The sequence below is a fragment of the Salmo salar genome, chromosome 28, assembly GCF_965601325.2.
Source record: "Salmo salar chromosome 28, fSalSal1, whole genome shotgun sequence".
NCBI lineage: Eukaryota > Metazoa > Chordata > Actinopteri > Salmoniformes > Salmonidae > Salmo > Salmo salar.
The window spans coordinates 18,815,296-18,839,141 of NC_138318.1; the positions used below are offsets into that span (position 1 = coordinate 18,815,296).

The 23,846-nt window shown below is 44.4% G+C and overlaps 1 protein-coding gene across 1 annotated transcript; it reads right to left on the minus strand.

Moving 5' to 3' along the window:
- Positions 1-698: 698 nt before the first annotated feature.
- LOC106589597 (FAM20A golgi associated secretory pathway pseudokinase) lies at positions 699-10,445 on the minus strand. Its single transcript, XM_014179767.3, has 12 exons — positions 10,376-10,445; positions 8,844-9,323; positions 7,024-7,202; positions 6,835-6,885; positions 4,634-4,712; positions 4,419-4,511; positions 3,114-3,229; positions 2,760-2,940; positions 2,449-2,558; positions 2,165-2,246; positions 2,016-2,075; positions 699-1,813 (listed from the first exon to the last, which is right to left on the minus strand). The coding sequence occupies exons 2-12, from the start codon at positions 9,236-9,238 to the stop codon at positions 1,534-1,536; spliced, it is 1,626 nt and encodes a 541-aa protein (XP_014035242.3). The 5' UTR covers positions 9,239-9,323; positions 10,376-10,445; the 3' UTR covers positions 699-1,533.
- Positions 10,446-23,846: the final 13,401 nt, after the last annotated feature.

Here is a 23,846-nt window from a genome sequence, read left to right on the forward strand (position 1 = left end):
ATGAGAAAAGGACTCCACTGTAGGCTATTGGTGTTCGGTGAAATTAGATGTTTAACTGTCGGTGGATGAAAGAAAGCCACCCACTTCATTGGAGAGCTCATAAAGTTAGTAAACCCAGAACCCACTCCTGCATGCATTTATGATCAGTCAATGTTGCACAACCAATAAATGTTCTGAGCGTTTTTGCTGCTGACACCTTATAAAACAGTCTTCCATAAGCTCCCTCCAGCATTGTTGGACAGAAGCCAAACTTCATTTGGTGTGATTTCACTTACTCAGGCTCTTTAAAATAGTTGTGGTTATTCTCCCTCTTCAAAAACATCAGGATGCATTGGATTTGTAGTCAGGACAACAATGAGAACAGCTCGGAGCAAAAGGTCCAGACATGTTGAGATGAAATGGCATCAAACAGAATGTTGTTTGAAGACAATACTTTGTTTCAGACTAGTTAGAACAAAGCTGCACGTACACATACAGTACTGTAGCTGTGATGAGGATGAGGTATTTATGTCAGGGTGTGTTAAGGTTGTGAAAGCGCTTAAAGGGCAGACGGACAGATACCTGATTAAACAGACAGACAGCCACCTCCTGATGAGACAAAGACACCTGATGAGACAGTCAGAAAGACAGACAGACACCTGATGAGACAGACAGACAGACGGGCATTAGACATCTACGTGCTATCTGGAAAAACCATGGGCCGTTTATATGAAGGTTTAATAGGTAACACTTTCCTGTAGGAAGAAACACCTCATACACACACTTTCTTTTTCATCCATGCACGTTCTCTCGGTTTCTCTTTCCTTTTAACTTTCACTATGTATGTCTAATGTGAATCCAGATCAATCAAAACAGTTACACAACAGAAAGCAGTGGAAATATAATGCGTATTGAAGTGTCATCATTTCTTCGTATTAGAATTTTGTTCAATGAATCACCCAAAATCATAAACTTTATTTACAAATGTATATTTGATTAAATATCTGTTGGCACAAGGTTACTTCACAGAACCGATGTGGAATCATCCTTACATAGAATTGAAATAACAGTCACATGACTGTTGAGTACTGAAGAAAGGTGTGAAATCGTGAAAAGGCAGAAATCATCTTAAATTATCCAGTGCTTCTTCCACAGTCACTAGGCTCCTTTGATGCACTGATACTGTAGGTCCATTTCAATGCACTGCAAGGCAGAGGGGATCTCCAGAGAGGGTGGAAGGTGACCTCAGGTGACCTCATAGCCCAAGGCCATGTGTGACATTTTGACAGTGCAGGAAAGCAGTGCTGCTGTCTATTGTCAAAGCAGACCGTATCATTCCAAAGGTTTGACTTCAAAGACTAGTTCGGAATGCATTACACTGTGAGAGGGACCAGACCTTGTGGTTCCTGCTTTTACAGGACGAGGTCACCTGCCATCATGGTCCTCAGGCTGCCCTTGGTATAAAGTTACCTTGTAGGACTTGGGGATACGTCCAAAATGTCACCCTATTCCCCTATTATAGTGCACTTCTTTTGAATTCCTTGTTAACCTTAGTTACCTCTCCTTGTTGGGCGCAGACACTGGTTTGACAGACTCAGGCATGGCGGAGGTATCAACAAAGTCTGTGGTGATCACCTGAGCCTCTCCCAGCCTGCGGACACACCTGTGGACTGTCTTCAGAACACGCTGCAGCCGGCGGTCCAGGGCCTGCAGGTGGGGCTCAGTAAGGACCGGCTGCAGTGCGTCTCCTCCCAGGGACTCCTTCATCACGTCACTGAGCCTGTAGCGGTCCTGGGAGAGGAGCTGCAGCCGCAGTAACGTGGAACGCTTTATACTGAGAGGTGAGGAGGGGTGGGAGAGGGGGTAGAGGGAGGGGAGGGATGGAAGTGAAGAGGGGGAGAGAGGATGAGGGAGAGATAGGCAGAGAGTGAGACTTGCCTCGAGAATTGCCATGCCAAGTTAAATATGAATACAGGTTCAATATTGGTGTTAGTTCATCTGTGTTAGTGACTACAGTGTATGCTCTCCATATTTACATGCAGCACTGTGACAGTGGAGCCAGTATGGACATCTCATCTTGAGAATGCTTCCCAAACCTGAAACACAGGACGTGATGTCATCATAAGAGAACTAGAAATATTCCATTGTGCAATGACTGAAGTTATAAAGCAACTCTAGTACCCACCCTCTGGCGTTGTCAAAGTGAAGAAGAAAACCTTCATCTCCAAACTTGGTGAAGATCTCATAATGGTGCCTGTCCATGTTACCTGAGGGAGAGTGCCAAGAACAAATATTCACTCACATAGGGCTACAGACAAAAGTAGTGCACTGTAATTGGGAATAGGGAGTCATTTGTGACACAGCGTGTTTATTCAATGTATAGACAAAGGTAGTGCACTACATAGGGAATAGGGTGTCATATGGAACAACGACAGGGATCCATCAGGGGTGATGGGTGGTCGTACATACCAATAAGGAAGTCAAAGATGGCCATGTCTATGATGTTGAGCAGTCGGTTCCCTGAGTTGTAGGGATACAGCTGCTTTATGGTGTCACAGTATAAGGGGTTCACCTCCCACCTGGTAGAGACAGACACACGCAGATTGTAACAAGATAGTATAACAAGATATTCATTGTACCAAGATGTTCAGTCTGCCATATTACCTTATCAAAAAAACAGTAAAATGGATAACTTTCTAAATGGAAATGAGAGGCTCCAAAATGGCATATGGGAAGTGACGACAGTAGGTCTCAGTGTTAAGTAAGGGTTGTGCGCATACTCCTCCCTGCCGGTGAAGGTGTATGATCGTATCCACGGGTTGGGGATGGAGATGCGAGGGGCGATGCTGAGACCGGGGAGGTAGGCTGACATGGAGCCCTCCAGCAGGTCAGGGCTCCCACACACTGCATACTCCGTCTTACACACGTACAGACACTTAGCAAAGAAACACGTGTTGTTCGCTGTTTGAAAGAGAATATAGATAGATATACTGTAGATTAGTTTAAACCAGCAGTATTCATCCTCGCCTTTTAATCACAGACTAATTCATTAAGATCTAGGTAGCAGGTGTTTAGACTCTCAAGCCAAATAGTCTTATTGTGGAACTATATTGCTCCAGTAGGGCAATGCCTACCTGGTGAGGTAAAGAACACACTCCTTAGGTCCTCATTGTGAGTGGTCAGGAGAATCTCCCCTGTCAAATTCACCAGCCTGCCAACCACTGGTGGTACCCTCCGGAAGTCCAGGATTCTAGAAGAGAGAAAGATAAGAGTTCCATTCTGATGAACGCAAACTCATACATCTTCTGCTACTCAGAGTTGTAGAAATAAGAGTTCCATTCTGAACAGAACAAACAATAGAAAGTCAGATGAACTCATAGCTCCTGCAATCTCTCACCTCAGTTGACATAGGCAAAGTCACAGGAATTGAATTCATCTTTACAGATTTCTATCCATAATAACGCCTATGTAATTGCCTCCGTTCCCCGCTGTGTAGTCTAGCAGTTGTTGATGTGTGGCAACAGCCCCCAGGGCCATATTTACAGTCTGACAGAATTGTGTGTCTCAATAACAGTCATCAGTGTGTGTATCTGAGACTAAATACTGTAGATGTTATTGAGGTGCTGCGTATCTCACCTGCTGATTGGGCCTTATAATGATAAAGCCTCTGGCACAACACAGAGACAGAGACACAACACAGAGACAGAGACACAACACAGTGGGAACACACAGACAGACTAGACATACAGTATCTAGCCTTAGACAGTACGGTAGTGTAGAGTCACAGTGTTCAATTCATGAATGATAACCGAGCATTTACTCTTTCTTTTCTTCTCTTCTTTTCCACTTCGTGAAATTCAAAATTGACTAAATGGCATATTGTGAGGTAAAAATGTATGGAACGTAATAACTTGATAACGTCTTTGAGCTTTATTAGCCTACACCCATGTACACCCATCCATAATGTTGTTGTGCGTCAAGGTATATCAACCACGTTGACTTGCTGTCTTGTGCGGTTTTGGGTTGATAAGCTGTGACTCAAATGACTGTATGTGACTGATGAGTCACTTCAGTTAATGTGCAGTAATCTGGAGGCATGGAGGTTAGAGAGACTTTACAGTAGACAGCAGTAATTACACCTAAGTCTGTGGAAATAAAATGCTTGGCTTGGGAAGGAGACATGTTGAAATAGTGGAGAGGCCTTAATCTCCCCAAGGACACTCTTTCACAATCAAAGGTATACAGAGGTACACATTTTAGGATCTGTTTGTTGGGAGGCAACTTGGGAAATACAGTATGCTTGAAAATCATTCAATTTGAAGGTTTCTTATATGCTTTCTCAGAAAATAGATTGAATCCGCGAGAGAGTTCCAGGTAAGATAAGGTTGAATTAAAAAAAACGAAATAAATATGAGGAGAGTACAGATTGCCAAGGTTACCTGTCCAGGTGAAAGGCAGCAATCTCAGCATTGTGTCTCTGGAAGTCAACAAAGTAGAACAAATCATCAGGAGTCTCCTGGTCTCTCTGCTGTCTGAGAGAAGGAGATGAGAGGAGAGAGTTGCTAACGAGGGGTTCATATAACTACAGCACTGTTCAAAATATCACTACAAACCAGAGCACTCCCCCTGATTGATTTCCCCAAAAAACAATCACCTCATGGGTTTGAACATGGCCTTGCCAAAGTTCTGCATCTTCAGGGCCAGCTTGAGGTGGTATCCACTGGGCTTCACCACTGATACCGGGAAAGAGAGAGAAAGAGATCGAGAGAGAACATGAAAGATAAAGAGAGAGACAGTGACGGATCAGAAATTAAATGAACTAAATGAGGCCTTTTCTCTAACCAACCACTCAGCCAACCACCTGCCCTCAGCTTCTGTGTCTCTCTCGGCAGCTCTTCGTCTCGTACAGAGAGAAAGCTTGGCAAAGCTAAGCTCGCTAGAAATCCTATCCAAAAAACACATAGTTGGCCGGAAATCTGACCCAAGTTTATTTTGCAGCTCGAATCCTTGGGGTTTCTATTTGATTCTGTTGGATATTTTTTTCTCTGCTCTAGATCTGTTTCAGCCTGGACCTGTTCCCAATGATAAGACCATGACAGAGGCTGTAATGGTTCCACAGATGGAGAACTACACTCAGTAGGGTTTCTCTAGTATGTCAGGGTATTTAGCATAGCGTGGCAGAAAGCAAGGCTAACCAGTAACCATAAAGATACACACTTCTCCTCTTGATTCCAGCTGATTCAGCTGTCTTCTGAAGTTGTGGCTTATTAATAGTTTACAATCTCTCTCCGCTGTGTTTAACTGGAGGGAAATCAAACAGACACAAACAAGCTTTGAAGTGCAAAGGGAACATTGTTGCTATTTCAACTGTTCCAGAAGTGGTTGAAAAAGCCATAAATAATTTTTTTTTTTAAAGCGGAACAGAGGAATAGAGGGATTTTGGGTTCTTGGAAGTGTGTTTGTGTTGTTGCTGTGGTTGGAGCCACCTGTGTGTTTTTAGGGAGTGTGGTTGGAAGCTCTACAAATCTTGGAATGCAGCCGGCTGCAGGTCCCTGTTAGATGAGATTGCTCTGTCTGTCTGTCTGTCTGTCTGTCTGTCTGTCTGTCTGTCTGTCTGTCTGTCTGTCTGTCTGTCTGTCTGTCTGTCTGTCTGTCTGTCTGTCTGTCTGTCTGTCTGTCTGTCTGTCTGTCTGTCTGTCTGTCTGTCTGTCTGTCTGTCTGTCTGTCTGTCTGTCTGTCTGTCTGTCTGTCTGTCTGTCTGTCTGTCTGTCTGTCTGTCTCTCTGTGAGCGTGTGAGTGTGTATCCATGGTCTGAGTTGTTTGTTGCTTGAAGGTATAGCAAAGCTGTGGAGATTGCCGGTGTGTGGGCTGTTGTAGCATCTCCCCACTCTCCTGCTTCATGAGATAAAGCTTTTTAAAGAACACTCTTCCTTTGAACTAAATGAGTCTGTTTCTGCTCTCTGTCTCCAGGGATGTGACTTATGAAGATCTGGAGAGTGTGAGAAATTAAAATGATGCTAATTTATGGAGCTTGGAACCAGATGAAAACAAAAGTCTTGTCGGTGGTGCGACTGGGTGTTCGGCTCTGATAGCACGGCTGAGCACCAAAGGAAATAACAGAGGGAGCAAAACTACAAAAGAACCAGTCATGAAGATGACCGCGTCAACTGATTCTCTCTTTTCTCTCCCTGTCCTCATGGGAAACTTGTTAAGCAAATGGAATGCATCTAAGAACTGTGGTAGCAGGTTTACAAGATGATGTTATATTTATGCACCAAATGGTTGTTTTATTTAATAGAGTAAGGTTCTTAGGACTCTCTCTCCTTTCTGAGTTAACTGAGAGAAGTCTTTATGGAGCTTTGGCTGGCAACTGATTAAGTGATGGCTTGGTGATTAAAACCTACAGCTGGCCTTCCATAGATCAGATGTGGTGGGTGTCACTGAGATAGAGTTAGCCTGGAGGAACAGAACAAATGCCTCAGTAGTCCTAATTATCCTGGCATCTGGGAGACAATACCAGAAGCAGATGACCACAGGATGAACCCAAAGTGGCTTATGGTGCCCCCAATCTATATGGGGGGAGTTGAACCAGCTATGACTGAGCAATCTTGGTATCAGGTATATAAGAAACAGCATGTTCTGTAAAGGGTAGGCTCTCAACCCAACAGTCAAGAGTGTTGAGTCGACGGTTTAATTATTGCCATAATTAATCGATATTGAATAAAGATGATTGTTTGAAGAAATGACCAAGTCTCTATCACTTGAATAGAATATTCCACCACAGAACACAAAACACATAAATCACAGAGGAACAAAACAGAGCAGATACGTAGACAAGACAGCACTGGACCTTACCCCGGGTACAGTCACACGCTCCTTTGAGGGCCTTTTCGTCTTGAGTGTAATCTGCATAAAGACATTTCTGCAATGAATACCTATAACAATCATATAAATGATTAAAGCTTCGGGTCCTATAGCACCTGCATGCACTCATATGAATACTGCTTATATGAATGGTTATAACACTCATACAACAGGTCCAACCTGCGCTGATGACGGTGGTGGACTGCATGTCCTTCAGCAGGCGGGTGATTGTGGGGTCCTCGCGGGCATACAGAGCGTAGCGATTAATACCCAGGTGGAACTTCAGCCAGCTGGCCTCAGGGTCAAAGGTCGCTTGGTGTTCCAGCAACGTTGCTGCCTCGCTGTACAGCTTCATATGCCTGGGAGGGAGAGAGAGAGAGGGGTGTTACAGTGGTGTTAAGTTTATGCATAGCCTTGCCCTTGCTGTACAACGTCATAATGTATGCCTGAGGGGGTGAGAGAAGAGTTAGAGTATGCAAAACAGTGGAGTTATCCTTGAAAGCCTGTGATACACACTGTGAAACTCATACAGTATCAAATCAAATCAAACTTTATTGAAAGCGCCTTTAAAAATACACTTGCAACATCCATGGTGAGGACAACAGCTCCTTCACCGGACCAACAATCATCCAAACCTTTAGGGTATTTCCACAGAGGAGAATAGAGTCAGCGGTAATCAGTCAAAGACAAATGCAGATTATTCTCGGAGGAAAACATTTGTAGTGGCAGCATTCCAGACAAACTAAAGCCTAGTAAACAGTCGCCACCTCTCTCTTGGACTCTCTGACTCCCTCTCGAAGCTTCCGAGCTGTTCGCCCTCACTTAGAAATCCCCCTTCCTTCCTCTCCTGACACTTCTGTATGTATCCCCACAGGAACAAACACTTAAAGTAAGGGCAGGAATCACCCCGGATCCAAAGCAAACATTCAAACCATTAAGGAGGTTTGGGAAGCATGTGCATTGGTGCACCGTTGTGCCAGTTCTGACCACGGTGGGTGGGAGGGTTGGTTGCTTCTCTGCGTTCAAACATCATCAGTTGCTGTGGTCAGATGACAGGAGGGGTCGTCACAGGAAGGCTGACCACAGACCACAACCGGAGACCACAAACCCAGAAACTAGAAACTAGGAACCAAGCAGCTGGCTTTCAGTGGTCTTGATTCAAACTATTGTTGTATGCCACCCACACACACACACACCATAAATCGTAGTGGTTGACTTGTAAACTATAACTGCTCTATTTCAGCCTCCAAATAAAACAGTCAAAACTTTCCCCAGAAGTCCTTATGAAAACCATCCATCCTCTTGTTAAGTCCACTTCTCTTCTGTTAACAGGCTGCTGCAAGATTTTTGCAAGACTCTAAGCCCTGGGGTATCTATTGTTATGTGCCATTTAAAAGTAAGCCAAGGGGGTAGAAACCTCCTCTCTTCATATTTCTTCTGGTTTTCCACCAATGAAGCCCAAACAGGATCTCTCTGAGGGGAATGCACTGAGCTGTGATGGACAGTGTTAGACAGGAGTCAAGACAGCTACAGTCTGTTCAGCTCTCACAGGTTTAAAGGATTTCATCAGGTTTAAGGGTCTTGTTTACCTAGCACAGGGAGATCCAGACATAGCCTCTCAAATGATGTTGGAGTACTGCTTCCAGACCACCATTAAATGCTGTTTACAACATCGACTTTAAAGACATTTTACGGGGTTAGTCTTTATGGAAAAATTGCTTGCCTAAGATAAAACGTTTTGAGTCGACGTGCTTATGCTTGAGTGTCTGTGCGTGCGTGTGTGAGAGAGAATAAGAGAAAGAGGGAGAAAGAGAACGGTGTGTTTATGCACGTGTCAGGGATCCACAGCTGTAATTTCAGGGATACCCCTCCACCATATCGAAGCCACAGTGGGGAAACACACATGTCTCCTAACATTTCTAGTCCCACCAAAACTAAATCACAACCACAACAAAACATTGAGAAATGTCTAAACTCAGGGCTGTGTGTACTGTACTCACCTCTCCCAGCGCGAAACCTTCCTCCTGTAATACCCCATTACCTCTTCAGACTGTAACAGCCTCTCTTCTAGCACCAGCTCCGGTGTCTGGATGTTATACAGGGGGTGAGCAAACAGCCTCCCCAGCTTCGAGCCCCAATCTGTAGGGTTGTCCGTAGCTCTGACCTCCATCCCCTGGAGGTCCATTGAGGTGGTGTTGGAGGGCCAGGGGGTGGTGAGGCCGCTGTACCCAGCAATGGTGAAGTTAGTCCCCCTGGAGGAGGGACAAATGCAGCCTCCATCACCTGGTCCTGGTTGTCTGTGGCGGAGCTTGGGGAGCAGGACGAAGTAGAGGTCAGCAGTGAAGATGGCTGTGAGGGTCACAGACAGGAGCAGACGGTCTCTCCTCAGCATCATAGCGGGAGGATGTGAGGAGACAGAGAGGGAGATGGAGGGGAGAGACAGAAGCGAGACCAGAAAGACTGGAGGAGAGAGATAGTGGCTAGGGTGAGACACGGGAGAGAACAAGAAGATGGAGAGAGTAACCAAAGAAGTCTTAAAAGACAGAAGAGAGAGACCAAGATAATAAACTAGACAGTGAGACTAAAGAACGAGACCATGTAAGGAGCGAGACCAGAGAGAACAGAGAAAGAGAGTAGGTGCTGCTCCACAGTAGACAAGCCGTCACACCGCCAGCCACAGGTTACAGGTGAGAGGTCAGAGGCTAGATCTGGGTCTCTGTCTGTGTGCAATCCTCCTGGATGAAGGTGGTCAAAGCCCAAAGCATGTGCTGGACACAGTCAATGTTCCAGGTTCCAGGTGCTTGGTTCCGTTCTGGCTCAGATCAGATGAGGAACAGTGTGTTACTCCAAGTGACAGATTGTTTTGTGACGAGAGTGTGTGCCCATCTCTTGTCACAGCAGAATGTAGAGTGCAGTCCAGCTTCTGTCCTCCTGGTCTTGCTCTGACGGTGTGTGTGTGTGTGTTTGTTACACGGCTGTTGGTGGGAGATTGCAGGTCCAAGTCCAGTGTGTGTTTCCTGGTCGCCTCTCGTCCACCTGAACGCATTCCTCTGGACCTAGCGAACAGTGTTCTCTGAGAAAAGTGAAAGTCTGTGTGTGTTTGTCTGTGTGTTTGTCTGTGTGTTTGTCTGTGTGTTTACTTGTACATGTGTCTGAACAGATTTACAGTCTTTGTGCATGTGTCTGAGTTGCTCTCTTTAGGTGTATGTGTGGTGTGTGTGTGTGTGTGTGTGTGTGGTGTATATGTGGTGTGTGTGTGTGTGTGTGTGTGTGGCGTGTGTGTGCGTTGGTGGGTGTGTTAAGTCAACCGTCTCAGTGTGATTGCCTTGTCTCTGGTCATCTGTCTCTTGCTCTCCTCTCTTCCGTTGGGTGAGTCGGGTGTGAACACAACACTCTCAACACCCTCTCTCCTCTTTTCTCCTCCATTCTCTCTCCTCTTCACCTCTCTCTCGTCTCTCTCCACTCCTCCCCCTTTGCACCTCTTTTATTCTATTATTCTCCACCCATCTCCTGTAATCTCAACTCCTCTCACCTGTTCCTCAGTCAGATCCACTCCCCCTCTTCCTCTCCCCTCTGCTCCTCTCGGTCTTCCTCTCCTTTACTCCTCTGTTCTAGACTGCTCCCTCCCTCCCGCCCTCTTCCTCTCCTCTCCATTGCTCCCGCCCTCTTCCTCTCCTCTACACTGCTCCCGCCCTCTTCCTCTCCTCTACACTGCTGCCGCACTCTTCCTCTCCTCTACACACCTCCCTCCTTTCGTCTCAGCTTCACTATGTTCAGCTCCTAGGCACTGTTCCAACAGCACTTTCCTCCCCGTCCCACTTCCCATGAAAACACACACACACACACGGACACACTCCTCCCTTACTCTGTCATACTTGCAAGAGGGAGAGAGGGAGACAGAGAGAGAGCGAGAGCATGGTGAAGAGAGCTAGAATACGTCTACCCACACAGAGTAAGACAGCGTTGACAGACACTCACACTCATACACTCTTTTTTATGCTTCTGCTGTTTCAGTGGGAGAAAAGGTTCTTCAATGGCACGACTAAAAGTCACAGTAGACTACATTTGTTATTCTCATTCCCTGAGCAGCAAGAAACTCAGAGGGTATTTCCCAGACTCCATCTGTGTGTTGTTGTTACTGTGGTATTTTAGAAACATCTGTCATGTGTTTGGGTGTGTGTGTGTGGAACTCATTCTCTGGGGGGGTTTCACTCTCTCGCTGAGAAGGAGAAAATGGACCCAGACTCTCCTTGATTGATGTTGGAAATTACCGAAAGGCGTCCATAACCTGACCTTTTAGCGGTTAAAGTGCTTCTGTGTGAAGACACTAAAATGAGTGAAGTGAGCACTCCCTAGAAGTGCTAGGAATACCACAACTATGAAAATATGAGCAGCTATTGTTGTTCTAACAAACCTAAATGTTTGATGTAAAAATAAGCATTTTATTTAGACAGGCGACGACCACGCTTTTTCACAACATACTGAGTTTTCCATTTAATGAAACTGTTGTTTGCATGTGACTCCTTAAAAGGCTATTGTCACAGTCCCCTTAAAATAAACCTTGGTAGCCTGACACTGATAGAGAGAAATCATTTTTTAAATTATAATATGGGTTCAATTCATAATACCTCCACATTATCATCTGATAATTCCGAAAGCAACATATAATGTCTGTGTAAGTATGAACCGTGAGTTGTTTACTTGCTTTGAGCTATCCCTGTCTGTTTCTGTTTTATCCCCGACACAAACACTGCTCTGCTCCTACTAGAAATGTTGTTTCACTCTCTCTCCAGAAAACCAAGTGTAAAATAGCATAACTCTGGCTTTGGGGAAATACACAAGGAGGACACACGAAGGCAATAAGTAGGGGGGAAATAGAATAAGAAAACAACCCAACAAAACTACCCAGGTTGTACGTCATTGTTTTTACTGCTATAATTAAAATGTGCAGTGATGAGGATGGGATGGATAATATTGTAAAAAATGTAATTGTGCTGATAAAGGTTTAGTCTCTTTTCTTCTTACACAGTGAAGCCTGCCCACTGGGCACGCACTAGTTGAATCAACGTTGTTTCCGCGTCCTTTCAATGAAATTACGTTGAACCAACGTGGAATAGACATTGAATTGACGTCTGTGCCCAGTGGGTGGTGTATTTTATGTACACCTGTCATCACAACTCACCCTGATTCCTGTTATTTGGTCTTTGCGATGATGTCATGAGAACCAGAACATGTTGTGGGAGATGATAGTGCCAAACAGGTCAGACAGAGAGATGGGAAAAATATGGGAGGGGGGAGGAAGAAGGGGAGGAAGAGAGAGAAAGAGAGAGAGAGAGAGGGAGCGAGAGAGGGATAGAGGGAGAGAGAGAGAAAGAGATAGAGAGTGGGGGAAGAAAGAGAGAGAAATGTGACAGATAAAACCAATGAAGAAGTAGAGAAAGGACAAGAGAGGAGAAAAAAATGGCACAGCGACTGACCTTGAATGCTCTAGAGTTCCTTGCAGTAGTTTAGTCAAAGTTGTATCGCATTACCCTGTAAGGACGCCAGCCCTGCCATAACATAGTACCCCGTGACGTGCAGTAAGGGTACACCGTGCTTACACTGTGATAATCTAATAAAAAAAGCTGTTAATGAAAAGCCAAATAATTTTTTACATTATATAACACATTTTAATTCTTTATGGTTTATTTCATGTTTTTTCCTAATGATTCTGGTCGTTTTTATGATTATATCTTTTTTTTAATTCCTTAATTAAACTGCATTAAAGAAATGAATATTAGACTGTCCACTTGTCTGAAAAGTCATTATCAGTTAATACGTTTTACCCAGACTTTTACAGATCTTGGACATTTACTTTTGCTTTGTGGATGTAAGGAATGGGAATGACTTTTTGTGTCAGTGTCAAGTGTGAACCTCGTATTTGCATTCACAAAGTGGAAAGCGCTTGCTAGCTAGCTAAGCTTAGGGATTCAAAACCGACCGGCTGAAAAGGTAAGACATAGCTTATATATCTTGCTAGATATTTAAGTGATATGTCGCGTTTGCTATTTAGTTGTAAATATGTATGTGAGTGTTATAGCTACTATGAAATACTTGTTTTGATTGTTGTTTTCAGACCACGTTAGCAGCTAGCTAGCTGACTATGCCATGCATTGGTTTGTTTAATTTTAATGTAACATTTCGCTTAGCTATTTAGTTGTAACTCGCTATATCTATATGTATCCTGGACATTATGTTTTATTTATGATGTCTGTGATCTGAAAGCCACGCATCTAATTAGCTAGCCAGCTATTTCACTTCACACTAGTGGCACGGAAAAGCCATGATCATTGGAAGAATTGTAAATCCATTGTGAAAGGCTTTGGACTATTCGGATGAATTGTGTCCATATATTGGTATTTTAGTGCCACCTATCAGTTGTAACTGTGGATGCTACATCGGTCTATAGCTGAGCAGTTCAGTAGTGTATCATTTTGTCGGATGAAATTGAAATATGTCGCCGTCAGAGGTTTCGGTTGTGTATCTTTGCTACTTTGGTATTTACAATTTGTGATTTTTTGGGGGGTCAATTTCAGTTAATAGCCTAAACCACTCTGGTTGTTGGGCGCTATCTGTTTTATGGTGAACGTTAAGCTTCATCAAGGTTTATCTGTGAGTAAAACTAGCTTTGCTAAACGCTAGTGCTTACCCAGCCACCGACCTTACCGCACGTCACTGATACAGTAGCACCAGACACATTGACTCACACGCACTCCCTGGGATAACAGTAGACTAGAATCAGGGTATGTATAAAAACACGCATTTGAGCTGTTTTGTCATTGTGTTTGTTTTCAAACTAAGGGGTTATTTCAGGTGTGAAGAAAGTCCATGGGTAAAAGACAAAGTAAGCGACATTATAACTGAAAGATATGAAAGACCTTACTTCATTTTCCAACATATTTTCTTTACCATGAAGCTAGCCTAGCTTATTTGAGGTGTTATAGTACGTACTGTAGTCCCATTGTTGGCATGTATACAGTGCCCTACAGCGTACTAAACACAGGACATTACTAGGTGCATGAGTGCATTTCTGAGGTACAGCGTTCTACCCAGGGCCAGACACAGCAGGGAGAATCACAGACAGACATCCCAATGTCTGATCTGATAGAAGAGGAAGAGGAGGAGGAGGAAGAGGAGACTGGTCAGGTGGCTTCCTGTTCTTGCTCTGATCTGTTGATTGACAGCGGTAGGGAGCTAAGCCCCACTTCACTCATACACCTCAGAGCCTGACACTGCATCCACAGGCTCAAAGGTAAATCCTCCGGTAAGAACACCTCCTGACAGTCCTGGGACAGAAGGATGAGAGGGAAGAGGAGAAGAGGGAGAAAAAGAGGGGATGAGGGTAAAGGAGGTGCAGAGTGATATGGGAATGAGAGGGAATGGGAGGAGGTTCAAGGAAGAGTGTGAGGTTCAAAGTTCAGGTTGAGAATACATTTGTCATGCAGGCTTAGGACTGACGTTCGAAGAACAAAACATTTCTGCCATTCTTTGTTGGAATAATTCCCTCTAAGCCTGAGAATCTTTTGAAACCTCTCTTTATCTTGCTCTTTCCATTCCACCCTCACTGACCATCACTGAGTCAGCAGGTCAAAATCCCTCACTTCAGGCAGAGCATGGCAACAGACACACAACAAACACAGGGAGACAGAGAGAGGGAAATAGAGGGAGAGACAAATAGAGGAAGGGAGAGAGAAGGGGAAATAAAGAAAGATGGTGAGAGAGAAGAAACTGCATCCAAACTCCGTCGCTATGTAACAGTGCAGACAAATACCTTTTCTCCCCAAAAACCTCTCCGAAATAGAACAGCAATGTTCTTCCTCCTCCTCTGCTCCCTCTTCTACTCCAGTCCTTCTGATCACAGAATATTTGCCTAAAGGATGTGGAGTTATGCTGTAAAATTCCTTCTGCATTGATCATTGGTCTTTTTCAGTTATATTACTGGTAATAGCTATTATAATACTGGTGTAAGTAACCCAGATTTAAATGTCAAGTCCCTTAGCAACCAAATGTTTATAAACCCAGTAACAATACAATGTAATGCAATACATGAATCAACTATAGCTCGGAGGGAATGCTGGTTTGTGACATTTGACCTTGACTCACCTGCACGTCCAGGGCTTGGAAGGTTGTGCACACGCCCCAAAACACTTGCCTCCTCTCTCGCCTTCATCATCCTCTGGATGTCCCCATACAGCTGGTGACACAGAGACACCTGGGGGAGAGGGAGGGGAGGGAAATAAGGTTCTGGTTGTAAATGGCAAACAGAGAGAGAGAGAGAAAGAGAGAGAGAGAGAGAGAGAGAGAGAGAAAGAGAGAGAGAGGACAGTGAATGAGAGAGAGAGAGAGAGAGAGAGAGAGAGAGAGCTCCAAGCTCCTTTGTGTCAGGCTGTGTCTGTAGTGCTGTTATTGTTTGTTACTAGTGTCAGTGTTAGTGTCAGTACCAGTGTGTGTCAGTGTGTGTCAGTGTCAGTGTGTGTCAGTATCAATATCAGTGTGTGTCAGTGTCTGTGTCAGTGTCAATTTCAGTGTGTGTCAGTGTCAGTGTGTGTCAGTGTGTGTCAGTGTCAGTGTGTGTCAGTATCAATATCAGTGTGTGTCAGTGTCAGTGTCAGTGTCAATATCAGTGTGTGTCAGTGTCAACATCAGTGTGTGTCAGTGTCAGTATCAGTGTGTGTCAGTGTCAGTGTGTGTCAATATCAGTGTCAGTGTGTGTCAGTGTCAGTATCAGTGTCAGTGTCATTGTTAGTGTCAGTGTTTGTCAGTGTCAGTGTGTGTCAGTATCAGTATCAGTGTGTGTCAGTGTCAATATCAGTGTGTGTCAGTGTCAGTGTGTGTCAGTGTCAGTGTCAGTGTGTGTCAGTGTCAGTATCAGTGTGTGTCAGTGTCAGTGTTAGTGTGTGTCAGTATCAGTGTGTGTCAGTATCAGTATCAGTGTGTGTCAGTGTGTGTCAGTATCAGTGTGTGTCAGTGTCAATATCAGTGTGTGTCAGTATCAGTGTGTGTCAGTGTCAATATCAGTGTGTGTCAGTGTCAGTGTCAGTGTGTGTCAGTATCAGTGTGTGTCAGTGTCAATATCATTGTGTGTCAGTATCAGTGTGTGTCAGTGTCAATATCAGTGTGTGTCAGTGTCAGTGACAGTGTGTGTCAGTATCAGTGTGTGTCAGTGTCAATATCAGTGTGTGTCAGTGTCAGTGTCAGTGTGTGTCAGTATCAGTCTGTGTCAGTGTCAGTGTCAGTGTGTGTCAGTATCAGTGTGTGTCAGTATCAGTGTGTGTCAGTGTCAATATCAGTGTGTGTCAGTATCAGTGTGTGTCAGTATCAGTGTGTGTCAGTGTCAATGTGTGTCAGTGTGTGTCAGTGTCAGTATCAGTGTCAATATCAGTGTGTGTCAGTATCAGTGTGTATCAGTGTCAGTATCAGCATGTGTCAGTGTCAGTATAAGCGTGTGTCAGTGTCAGTATCAGTGTGTGTCAGTATCAGTGTGTCAGTGTCAGTATCAGTGTGTGTCAGTATCAGTATCAGTGTGTGTCAGTGTCAGTATCAGTGTGTGTCAGTGTCAGTGTGTGTCAGTGTCAGTATCAGTGTCAGTGTCAGTATCAGTGTGTGTCAGTATCAGTATCAGTGTGTGTCAGTGTCAGTGTGTGTCAATGTCAGTATCAGTGTGTGTCAGTATCAGTATCAGTGTGTGTCAGTGTCAGTGTGTGTCAGTGTCAGTATCAGTGTGTGTCAGTGTCAGTATCAGTGTGTGTCATTGTCAATATCAGTGTCATTGTCAATATCAGTGTCAGTGTCAGTATCAGTGTGTGTCAGTGTCAGTGTGTGTCAGTGTCAGTATCAGTGTGTGTCAGTGTCAGTGTGTGTCAGTGTCAGTATCAGTGTCAGTGTCAGTATCAGTGTGTGTCAGTATCAGTGTGTGTCAGTGTCAGTGTGTGTCAGTGTCAGTATAAGTGTGTGTCAGTGTCAGTGTATGTCAGTATCAGTATCAGTGTGTGTCAGTGTCAGTATCAGCGTGTGTCAGTGTCAGTGTGTGTCAGTGTCAATATCAGTGTGTGTCAGTGTCAGTGTCAGTGTGTGTCAGTATCAATATCAGTGTGTGTCAGTGTCAGTGTCAGTGTCAATATCAGTGTGTGTCAGTGTCAACATCAGTGTGTGTCAGTGTCAGTATCAGTGTGTGTCAGTGTCAGTGTGTGTCAGTGTCAGTGTGTGTCAATATCAGTGTCAGTGTGTGTCAGTGTCAGTATCAGTGTCAGTGTCATTGTTAGTGTCAGTGTTTGTCAGTGTCAGTGTGTGTCAGTATCAGTATCAGTGTGTGTCAGTGTCAATATCAGTGTGTGTCAGTGTCAGTGTGTGTCAGTGTCAATATCAGTGTGTGTCAGTGTCAGTGTGTGTCAGTGTCAGGGTCAGTGTGTGTCAGTGTCAGTATCAGTGTGTGTCAGTGTCAGTGTTAGTGTGTGTCAGTATCAGTGTGTGTCAGTATCAGTATCAGTGTGTGTCAGTATCAGTGTGTCAGTGTCAGTATCAGTGTGTGTCAGTATCAGTATCAGTGTGTGTCAGTGTCAGTATCAGTGTGTGTCAGTGTCAGTGTGTGTCAGTGTCAGTATCAGTGTCAGTGTCAGTATCAGTGTGTGTCAGTATCAGTATCAGTGTGTGTCAGTGTCAGTGTGTGTCAATGTCAGTATCAGTGTGTGTCAGTATCAGTATCAGTGTGTGTCAGTGTCAGTGTGTGTCAGTGTCAGTATCAGTGTGTGTCAGTGTCAGTATCAGTGTGTGTCATTGTCAATATCAGTGTCATTGTCAATATCAGTGTGTGTCAGTATCAGTGTGTGTCAGTGTCAGTGTGTGTCAGTGTCAGTATCAGTGTGTGTCAGTGTCAGTGTGTGTCAGTGTCAGTATCAGTGTCAGTGTCAGTATCAGTGTGTGTCAGTATCAGTGTGTGTCAGTGTCAGTGTGTGTCAGCGTCAGTATAAGTGTGTGTCAGTGTCAGTGTATGTCAGTATCAGTATCAGTGTGTGTCAGTGTCAGTATCAGTGTGTGTCAGTGTCAGTGTGTGTCAGTGTCAATATCAGTGTGTGTCAGTGTCAGTGTCAGTGTGTGTCAGTATCAATATCAGTGTGTGTCAGTGTCAGTGTCAGTGTCAATATCAGTGTGTGTCAGTGTCAACATCAGTGTGTGTCAGTGTCAGTATCAGTGTGTGTCAGTGTCAGTGTGTGTCAGTGTCAGTGTGTGTCAATATCAGTGTCAGTGTGTGTCAGTGTCAGTATCAGTGTCAGTGTCATTGTTAGTGTCAGTGTTTGTCAGTGTCAGTGTGTGTCAGTATCAGTATCAGTGTGTGTCAGTGTCAATATCAGTGTGTGTCAGTGTCAGTGTGTGTCAGTGTCAATATCAGTGTGTGTCAGTGTCAGTGTGTGTCAGTGTCAGGGTCAGTGTGTGTCAGTGTCAGTATCAGTGTGTGTCAGTGTCAGTGTTAGTGTGTGTCAGTATCAGTGTGTGTCAGTATCAGTATCAGTGTGTGTCAGTGTGTGTCAGTATCAGTGTGTGTCAGTGTCAATATCAGTGTGTGTCAGTATCAGTGTGTGTCAGTGTTAATATCAGTGTGTGTCAGTGTCAATATCAGTGTGTTTCAGTGTGTGTCAGTATCAGTGTGTGTCAGTGTCAATATCAGTGTGTGTCAGTATCAGTGTGTGTCAGTATCAGTGTGTGTCAGTGTCAGTGTGTGTCAGTGTCAGTATAAGTGTGTGTCAGTGTCAGTGTATGTCAGTATCAGTATCAGTGTGTGTCAGTGTCAGTATCAGCGTGTGTCAGTGTCAGTGTGTGTCAGTGTCAATATCAGTGTGTGTCAGTGTCAGTGTCAGTGTGTGTCAGTATCAATATCAGTGTGTGTCAGTGTCAGTGTCAGTGTCAATATCAGTGTGTGTCAGTGTCAACATCAGTGTGTGTCAGTGTCAGTATCAGTGTGTGTCAGTGTCAGTGTGTGTCAGTGTCAGTGTGTGTCAATATCAGTGTCAGTGTGTGTCAGTGTCAGTATCAGTGTCAGTGTCATTGTTAGTGTCAGTGTTTGTCAGTGTCAGTGTGTGTCAGTATCAGTATCAGTGTGTGTCAGTGTCAATATCAGTGTGTGTCAGTGTCAGTGTGTGTCAGTGTCAATATCAGTGTGTGTCAGTGTCAGTGTGTGTCAGTGTCAGGGTCAGTGTGTGTCAGTGTCAGTATCAGTGTGTGTCAGTGTCAGTGTTAGTGTGTGTCAGTATCAGTGTGTGTCAGTATCAGTATCAGTGTGTGTCAGTATCAGTGTGTCAGTGTCAGTATCAGTGTGTGTCAGTATCAGTATCAGTGTGTGTCAGTGTCAGTATCAGTGTGTGTCAGTGTCAGTGTGTGTCAGTGTCAGTATCAGTGTCAGTGTCAGTATCAGTGTGTGTCAGTATCAGTATCAGTGTGTGTCAGTGTCAGTGTGTGTCAATGTCAGTATCAGTGTGTGTCAGTATCAGTATCAGTGTGTGTCAGTGTCAGTGTGTGTCAGTGTCAGTATCAGTGTGTGTCAGTGTCAGTATCAGTGTGTGTCATTGTCAATATCAGTGTCATTGTCAATATCAGTGTCAGTGTCAGTATCAGTGTGTGTCAGTGTCAGTGTGTGTCAGTGTCAGTATCAGTGTGTGTCAGTGTCAGTGTGTGTCAGTGTCAGTATCAGTGTCAGTGTCAGTATCAGTGTGTGTCAGTATCAGTGTGTGTCAGTGTCAGTGTGTGTCAGCGTCAGTATAAGTGTGTGTCAGTGTCAGTGTATGTCAGTATCAGTATCAGTGTGTGTCAGTGTCAGTATCAGTGTGTGTCAGTGTCAGTGTGTGTCAGTGTCAATATCAGTGTGTGTCAGTGTCAGTGTCAGTGTGTGTCAGTATCAATATCAGTGTGTGTCAGTGTCAGTGTCAGTGTCAATATCAGTGTGTGTCAGTGTCAACATCAGTGTGTGTCAGTGTCAGTATCAGTGTGTGTCAGTGTCAGTGTGTGTCAGTGTCAGTGTGTGTCAATATCAGTGTCAGTGTGTGTCAGTGTCAGTATCAGTGTCAGTGTCATTGTTAGTGTCAGTGTTTGTCAGTGTCAGTGTGTGTCAGTATCAGTATCAGTGTGTGTCAGTGTCAATATCAGTGTGTGTCAGTGTCAGTGTGTGTCAGTGTCAATATCAGTGTGTGTCAGTGTCAGTGTGTGTCAGTGTCAGGGTCAGTGTGTGTCAGTGTCAGTATCAGTGTGTGTCAGTGTCAGTGTTAGTGTGTGTCAGTATCAGTGTGTGTCAGTATCAGTATCAGTGTGTGTCAGTGTGTGTCAGTGTCAGTGTGTGTCAGTGTCAATATCAGTGTGTGTCAGTGTCAGTGTGTGTCAGTGTCAGGGTCAGTGTGTGTCAGTGTCAGTATCAGTGTGTGTCAGTGTCAGTGTTAGTGTGTGTCAGTATCAGTGTGTGTCAGTATCAGTATCAGTGTGTGTCAGTGTGTGTCAGTATCAGTGTGTGTCAGTGTCAATATCAGTGTGTGTCAGTATCAGTGTGTGTCAGTGTCAATATCAGTGTGTGTCAGTGTCAATATCAGTGTGTTTCAGTGTGTGTCAGTATCAGTGTGTGTCAGTGTCAATATCAGTGTGTGTCAGTATCAGTGTGTGTCAGTATCAGTGTGTGTCAGTGTCAGTGTGTGTCAGTGTCAGTATAGTGTGTGTCAGTGTCAGTGTATGTCAGTATCAGTATCAGTGTGTGTCAGTGTCAGTATCAGTGTGTGTCAGTGTCAGTGTGTGTCAGTGTCAATATCAGTGTGTGTCAGTGTCAGTGTCAGTGTGTGTCAGTATCAATATCAGTGTGTGTCAGTGTCAGTGTCAGTGTCAATATCAGTGTGTGTCAGTGTCAACATCAGTGTGTGTCAGTGTCAGTATCAGTGTGTGTCAGTGTCAGTGTGTGTCAGTGTCAGTGTGTGTCAATATCAGTGTCAGTGTGTGTCAGTGTCAGTATCAGTGTCAGTGTCATTGTTAGTGTCAGTGTTTGTCAGTGTCAGTGTGTGTCAGTATCAGTATCAGTGTGTGTCAGTGTCAATATCAGTGTGTGTCAGTGTCAGTGTGTGTCAGTGTCAATATCAGTGTGTGTCAGTGTCAGTGTGTGTCAGTGTCAGGGTCAGTGTGTGTCAGTGTCAGTATCAGTGTGTGTCAGTGTCAGTGTCAGTGTGTGTCAGTATCAGTGTGTGTCAGTATCAGTATCAGTGTGTGTCAGTGTGTGTCAGTATCAGTGTGTGTCAGTGTCAATATCAGTGTGTGTCAGTATCAGTGTGTGTCAGTGTCAATATCAGTGTGTGTCAGTGTCAATATCAGTGTGTTTCAGTGTGTGTCAGTATCAGTGTGTGTCAGTGTCAATATCAGTGTGTGTCAGTATCAGTGTGTGTCAGTATCAGTGTGTGTCAGTGTCAGTGTGTGTCAGTGTCAGTATAAGTGTGTGTCAGTGTCAGTGTATGTCAGTATCAGTATCAGTGTGTGTCAGTGTCAGTATCAGCGTGTGTCAGTGTCAGTGTGTGTCAGTGTCAATATCAGTGTGTGTCAGTGTCAGTGTCAGTGTGTGTCAGTATCAATATCAGTGTGTGTCAGTGTCAGTGTCAGTGTCAATATCAGTGTGTGTCAGTGTCAACATCAGTGTGTGTCAGTGTCAGTATCAGTGTGTGTCAGTGTCAGTGTGTGTCAGTGTCAGTGTGTGTCAATATCAGTGTCAGTGTGTGTCAGTGTCAGTATCAGTGTCAGTGTCATTGTTAGTGTCAGTGTTTGTCAGTGTCAGTGTGTGTCAGTATCAGTATCAGTGTGTGTCAGTGTCAATATCAGTGTGTGTCAGTGTCAGTGTGTGTCAGTGTCAATATCAGTGTGTGTCAGTGTCAGTGTGTGTCAGTGTCAGGGTCAGTGTGTGTCAGTGTCAGTATCAGTGTGTGTCAGTGTCAGTGTTAGTGTGTGTCAGTATCAGTGTGTGTCAGTATCAGTATCAGTGTGTGTCAGTATCAGTGTGTCAGTGTCAGTATCAGTGTGTGTCAGTATCAGTATCAGTGTGTGTCAGTGTCAGTATCAGTGTGTGTCAGTGTCAGTGTGTGTCAGTGTCAGTATCAGTGTCAGTGTCAGTATCAGTGTGTGTCAGTATCAGTATCAGTGTGTGTCAGTGTCAGTGTGTGTCAATGTCAGTATCAGTGTGTGTCAGTATCAGTATCAGTGTGTGTCAGTGTCAGTGTGTGTCAGTGTCAGTATCAGTGTGTGTCAGTGTCAGTATCAGTGTGTGTCATTGTCAATATCAGTGTCATTGTCAATATCAGTGTCAGTGTCAGTATCAGTGTGTGTCAGTGTCAGTGTGTGTCAGTGTCAGTATCAGTGTGTGTCAGTGTCAGTGTGTGTCAGTGTCAGTATCAGTGTCAGTGTCAGTATCAGTGTGTGTCAGTATCAGTGTGTGTCAGTGTCAGTGTGTGTCAGCGTCAGTATAAGTGTGTGTCAGTGTCAGTGTATGTCAGTATCAGTATCAGTGTGTGTCAGTGTCAGTATCAGTGTGTGTCAGTGTCAGTGTGTGTCAGTGTCAATATCAGTGTGTGTCAGTGTCAGTGTCAGTGTGTGTCAGTATCAATATCAGTGTGTGTCAGTGTCAGTGTCAGTGTCAATATCAGTGTGTGTCAGTGTCAACATCAGTGTGTGTCAGTGTCAGTATCAGTGTGTGTCAGTGTCAGTGTGTGTCAGTGTCAGTGTGTGTCAATATCAGTGTCAGTGTGTGTCAGTGTCAGTATCAGTGTCAGTGTCATTGTTAGTGTCAGTGTTTGTCAGTGTCAGTGTGTGTCAGTATCAGTATCAGTGTGTGTCAGTGTCAATATCAGTGTGTGTCAGTGTCAGTGTGTGTCAGTGTCAATATCAGTGTGTGTCAGTGTCAGTGTGTGTCAGTGTCAGGGTCAGTGTGTGTCAGTGTCAGTATCAGTGTGTGTCAGTGTCAGTGTTAGTGTGTGTCAGTATCAGTGTGTGTCAGTATCAGTATCAGTGTGTGTCAGTGTGTGTCAGTATCAGTGTGTGTCAGTGTCAATATCAGTGTGTGTCAGTATCAGTGTGTGTCAGTGTCAATATCAGTGTGTGTCAGTGTCAATATCAGTGTGTTTCAGTGTGTGTCAGTATCAGTGTGTGTCAGTGTCAATATCAGTGTGTGTCAGTATCAGTGTGTGTCAGTGTCAATATCAGTGTGTGTGTCAGTGTCAGTGTGTGTCAGTATCAGTGTGTGTCAGTGTCAATATCAGTGTGTGTCAGTGTCAGTGTCAGTGTGTGTCAGTATCAGTCTGTGTCAGTGTCAGTGTCAGTGTGTGTCAGTATCAGTGTGTGTCAGTATCAGTGTGTGTCAGTGTCAATATCAGTGTGTGTCAGTATCAGTGTGTGTCAGTATCAGTGTGTGTCAGTGTCAATGTGTGTCAGTGTGTGTCAGTGTCAGTATCAGTGTCAATATCAGTGTGTGTCAGTGTCAGTGTGTATCAGTGTCAGTATCAGCATGTGTCAGTGTCAGTATAAGCGTGTGTCAGTGTCAGTATCAGTGTGTCAGTATCAGTGTGTCAGTGTCAGTATCAGTGTGTGTCAGTATCAGTATCAGTGTGTGTCAGTGTCAGTATCAGTGTGTGTCAGTGTCAGTGTGTGTCAGTGTCAGTATCAGTGTCTGTCAGTATCAGTATCAGTGTGTGTCAGTGTCAGTGTGTGTCATTGTCAGTATCAGTGTGTGTCAGTGTCAGTGTCAGTGTCAGTATCAGTATCAGTGTGTGTCAGTGTGTGTCAGTATCAGTGTGTGTCAGTGTCAATATCAGTGTGTGTCAGTGTCAGTGTGTGTCAGTGTCAGTGTCTGTCAGTGTCAATATCAGTGTGTGTCAGTGTGTGTCAGTGTTAGTGTGTGTCAGTATCAGTGTGTGTCAGTATCAGTATCAGTGTGTGTCTGTGTGTGTCAGTATCAGTGTGTGTCA

What these genes read in the sequence shown, in the direction of transcription:
- LOC106589597 (XM_014179767.3), bottom strand. Translation starts at nt 9,238, where the DNA reads ATGATGCTGAGGAGAGACCGTCTGCTCCTGTCTGTGACCCTCACAGCC. An exon ending in CACCACCGTCATCAGCGCAG is followed by an intron (nt 6,886 to 7,023) that starts GTTGGACCTGTT and finishes GTCTTTATGCAG; the next exon opens with ATTACACTCAAGACGAAAAG. An exon ending in CACTTTGACAACGCCAGAGG is followed by an intron (nt 2,076 to 2,164) that starts GTGGGTACTAGA and finishes CCTGTGTTTCAG; the next exon opens with GTTTGGGAAGCATTCTCAAG.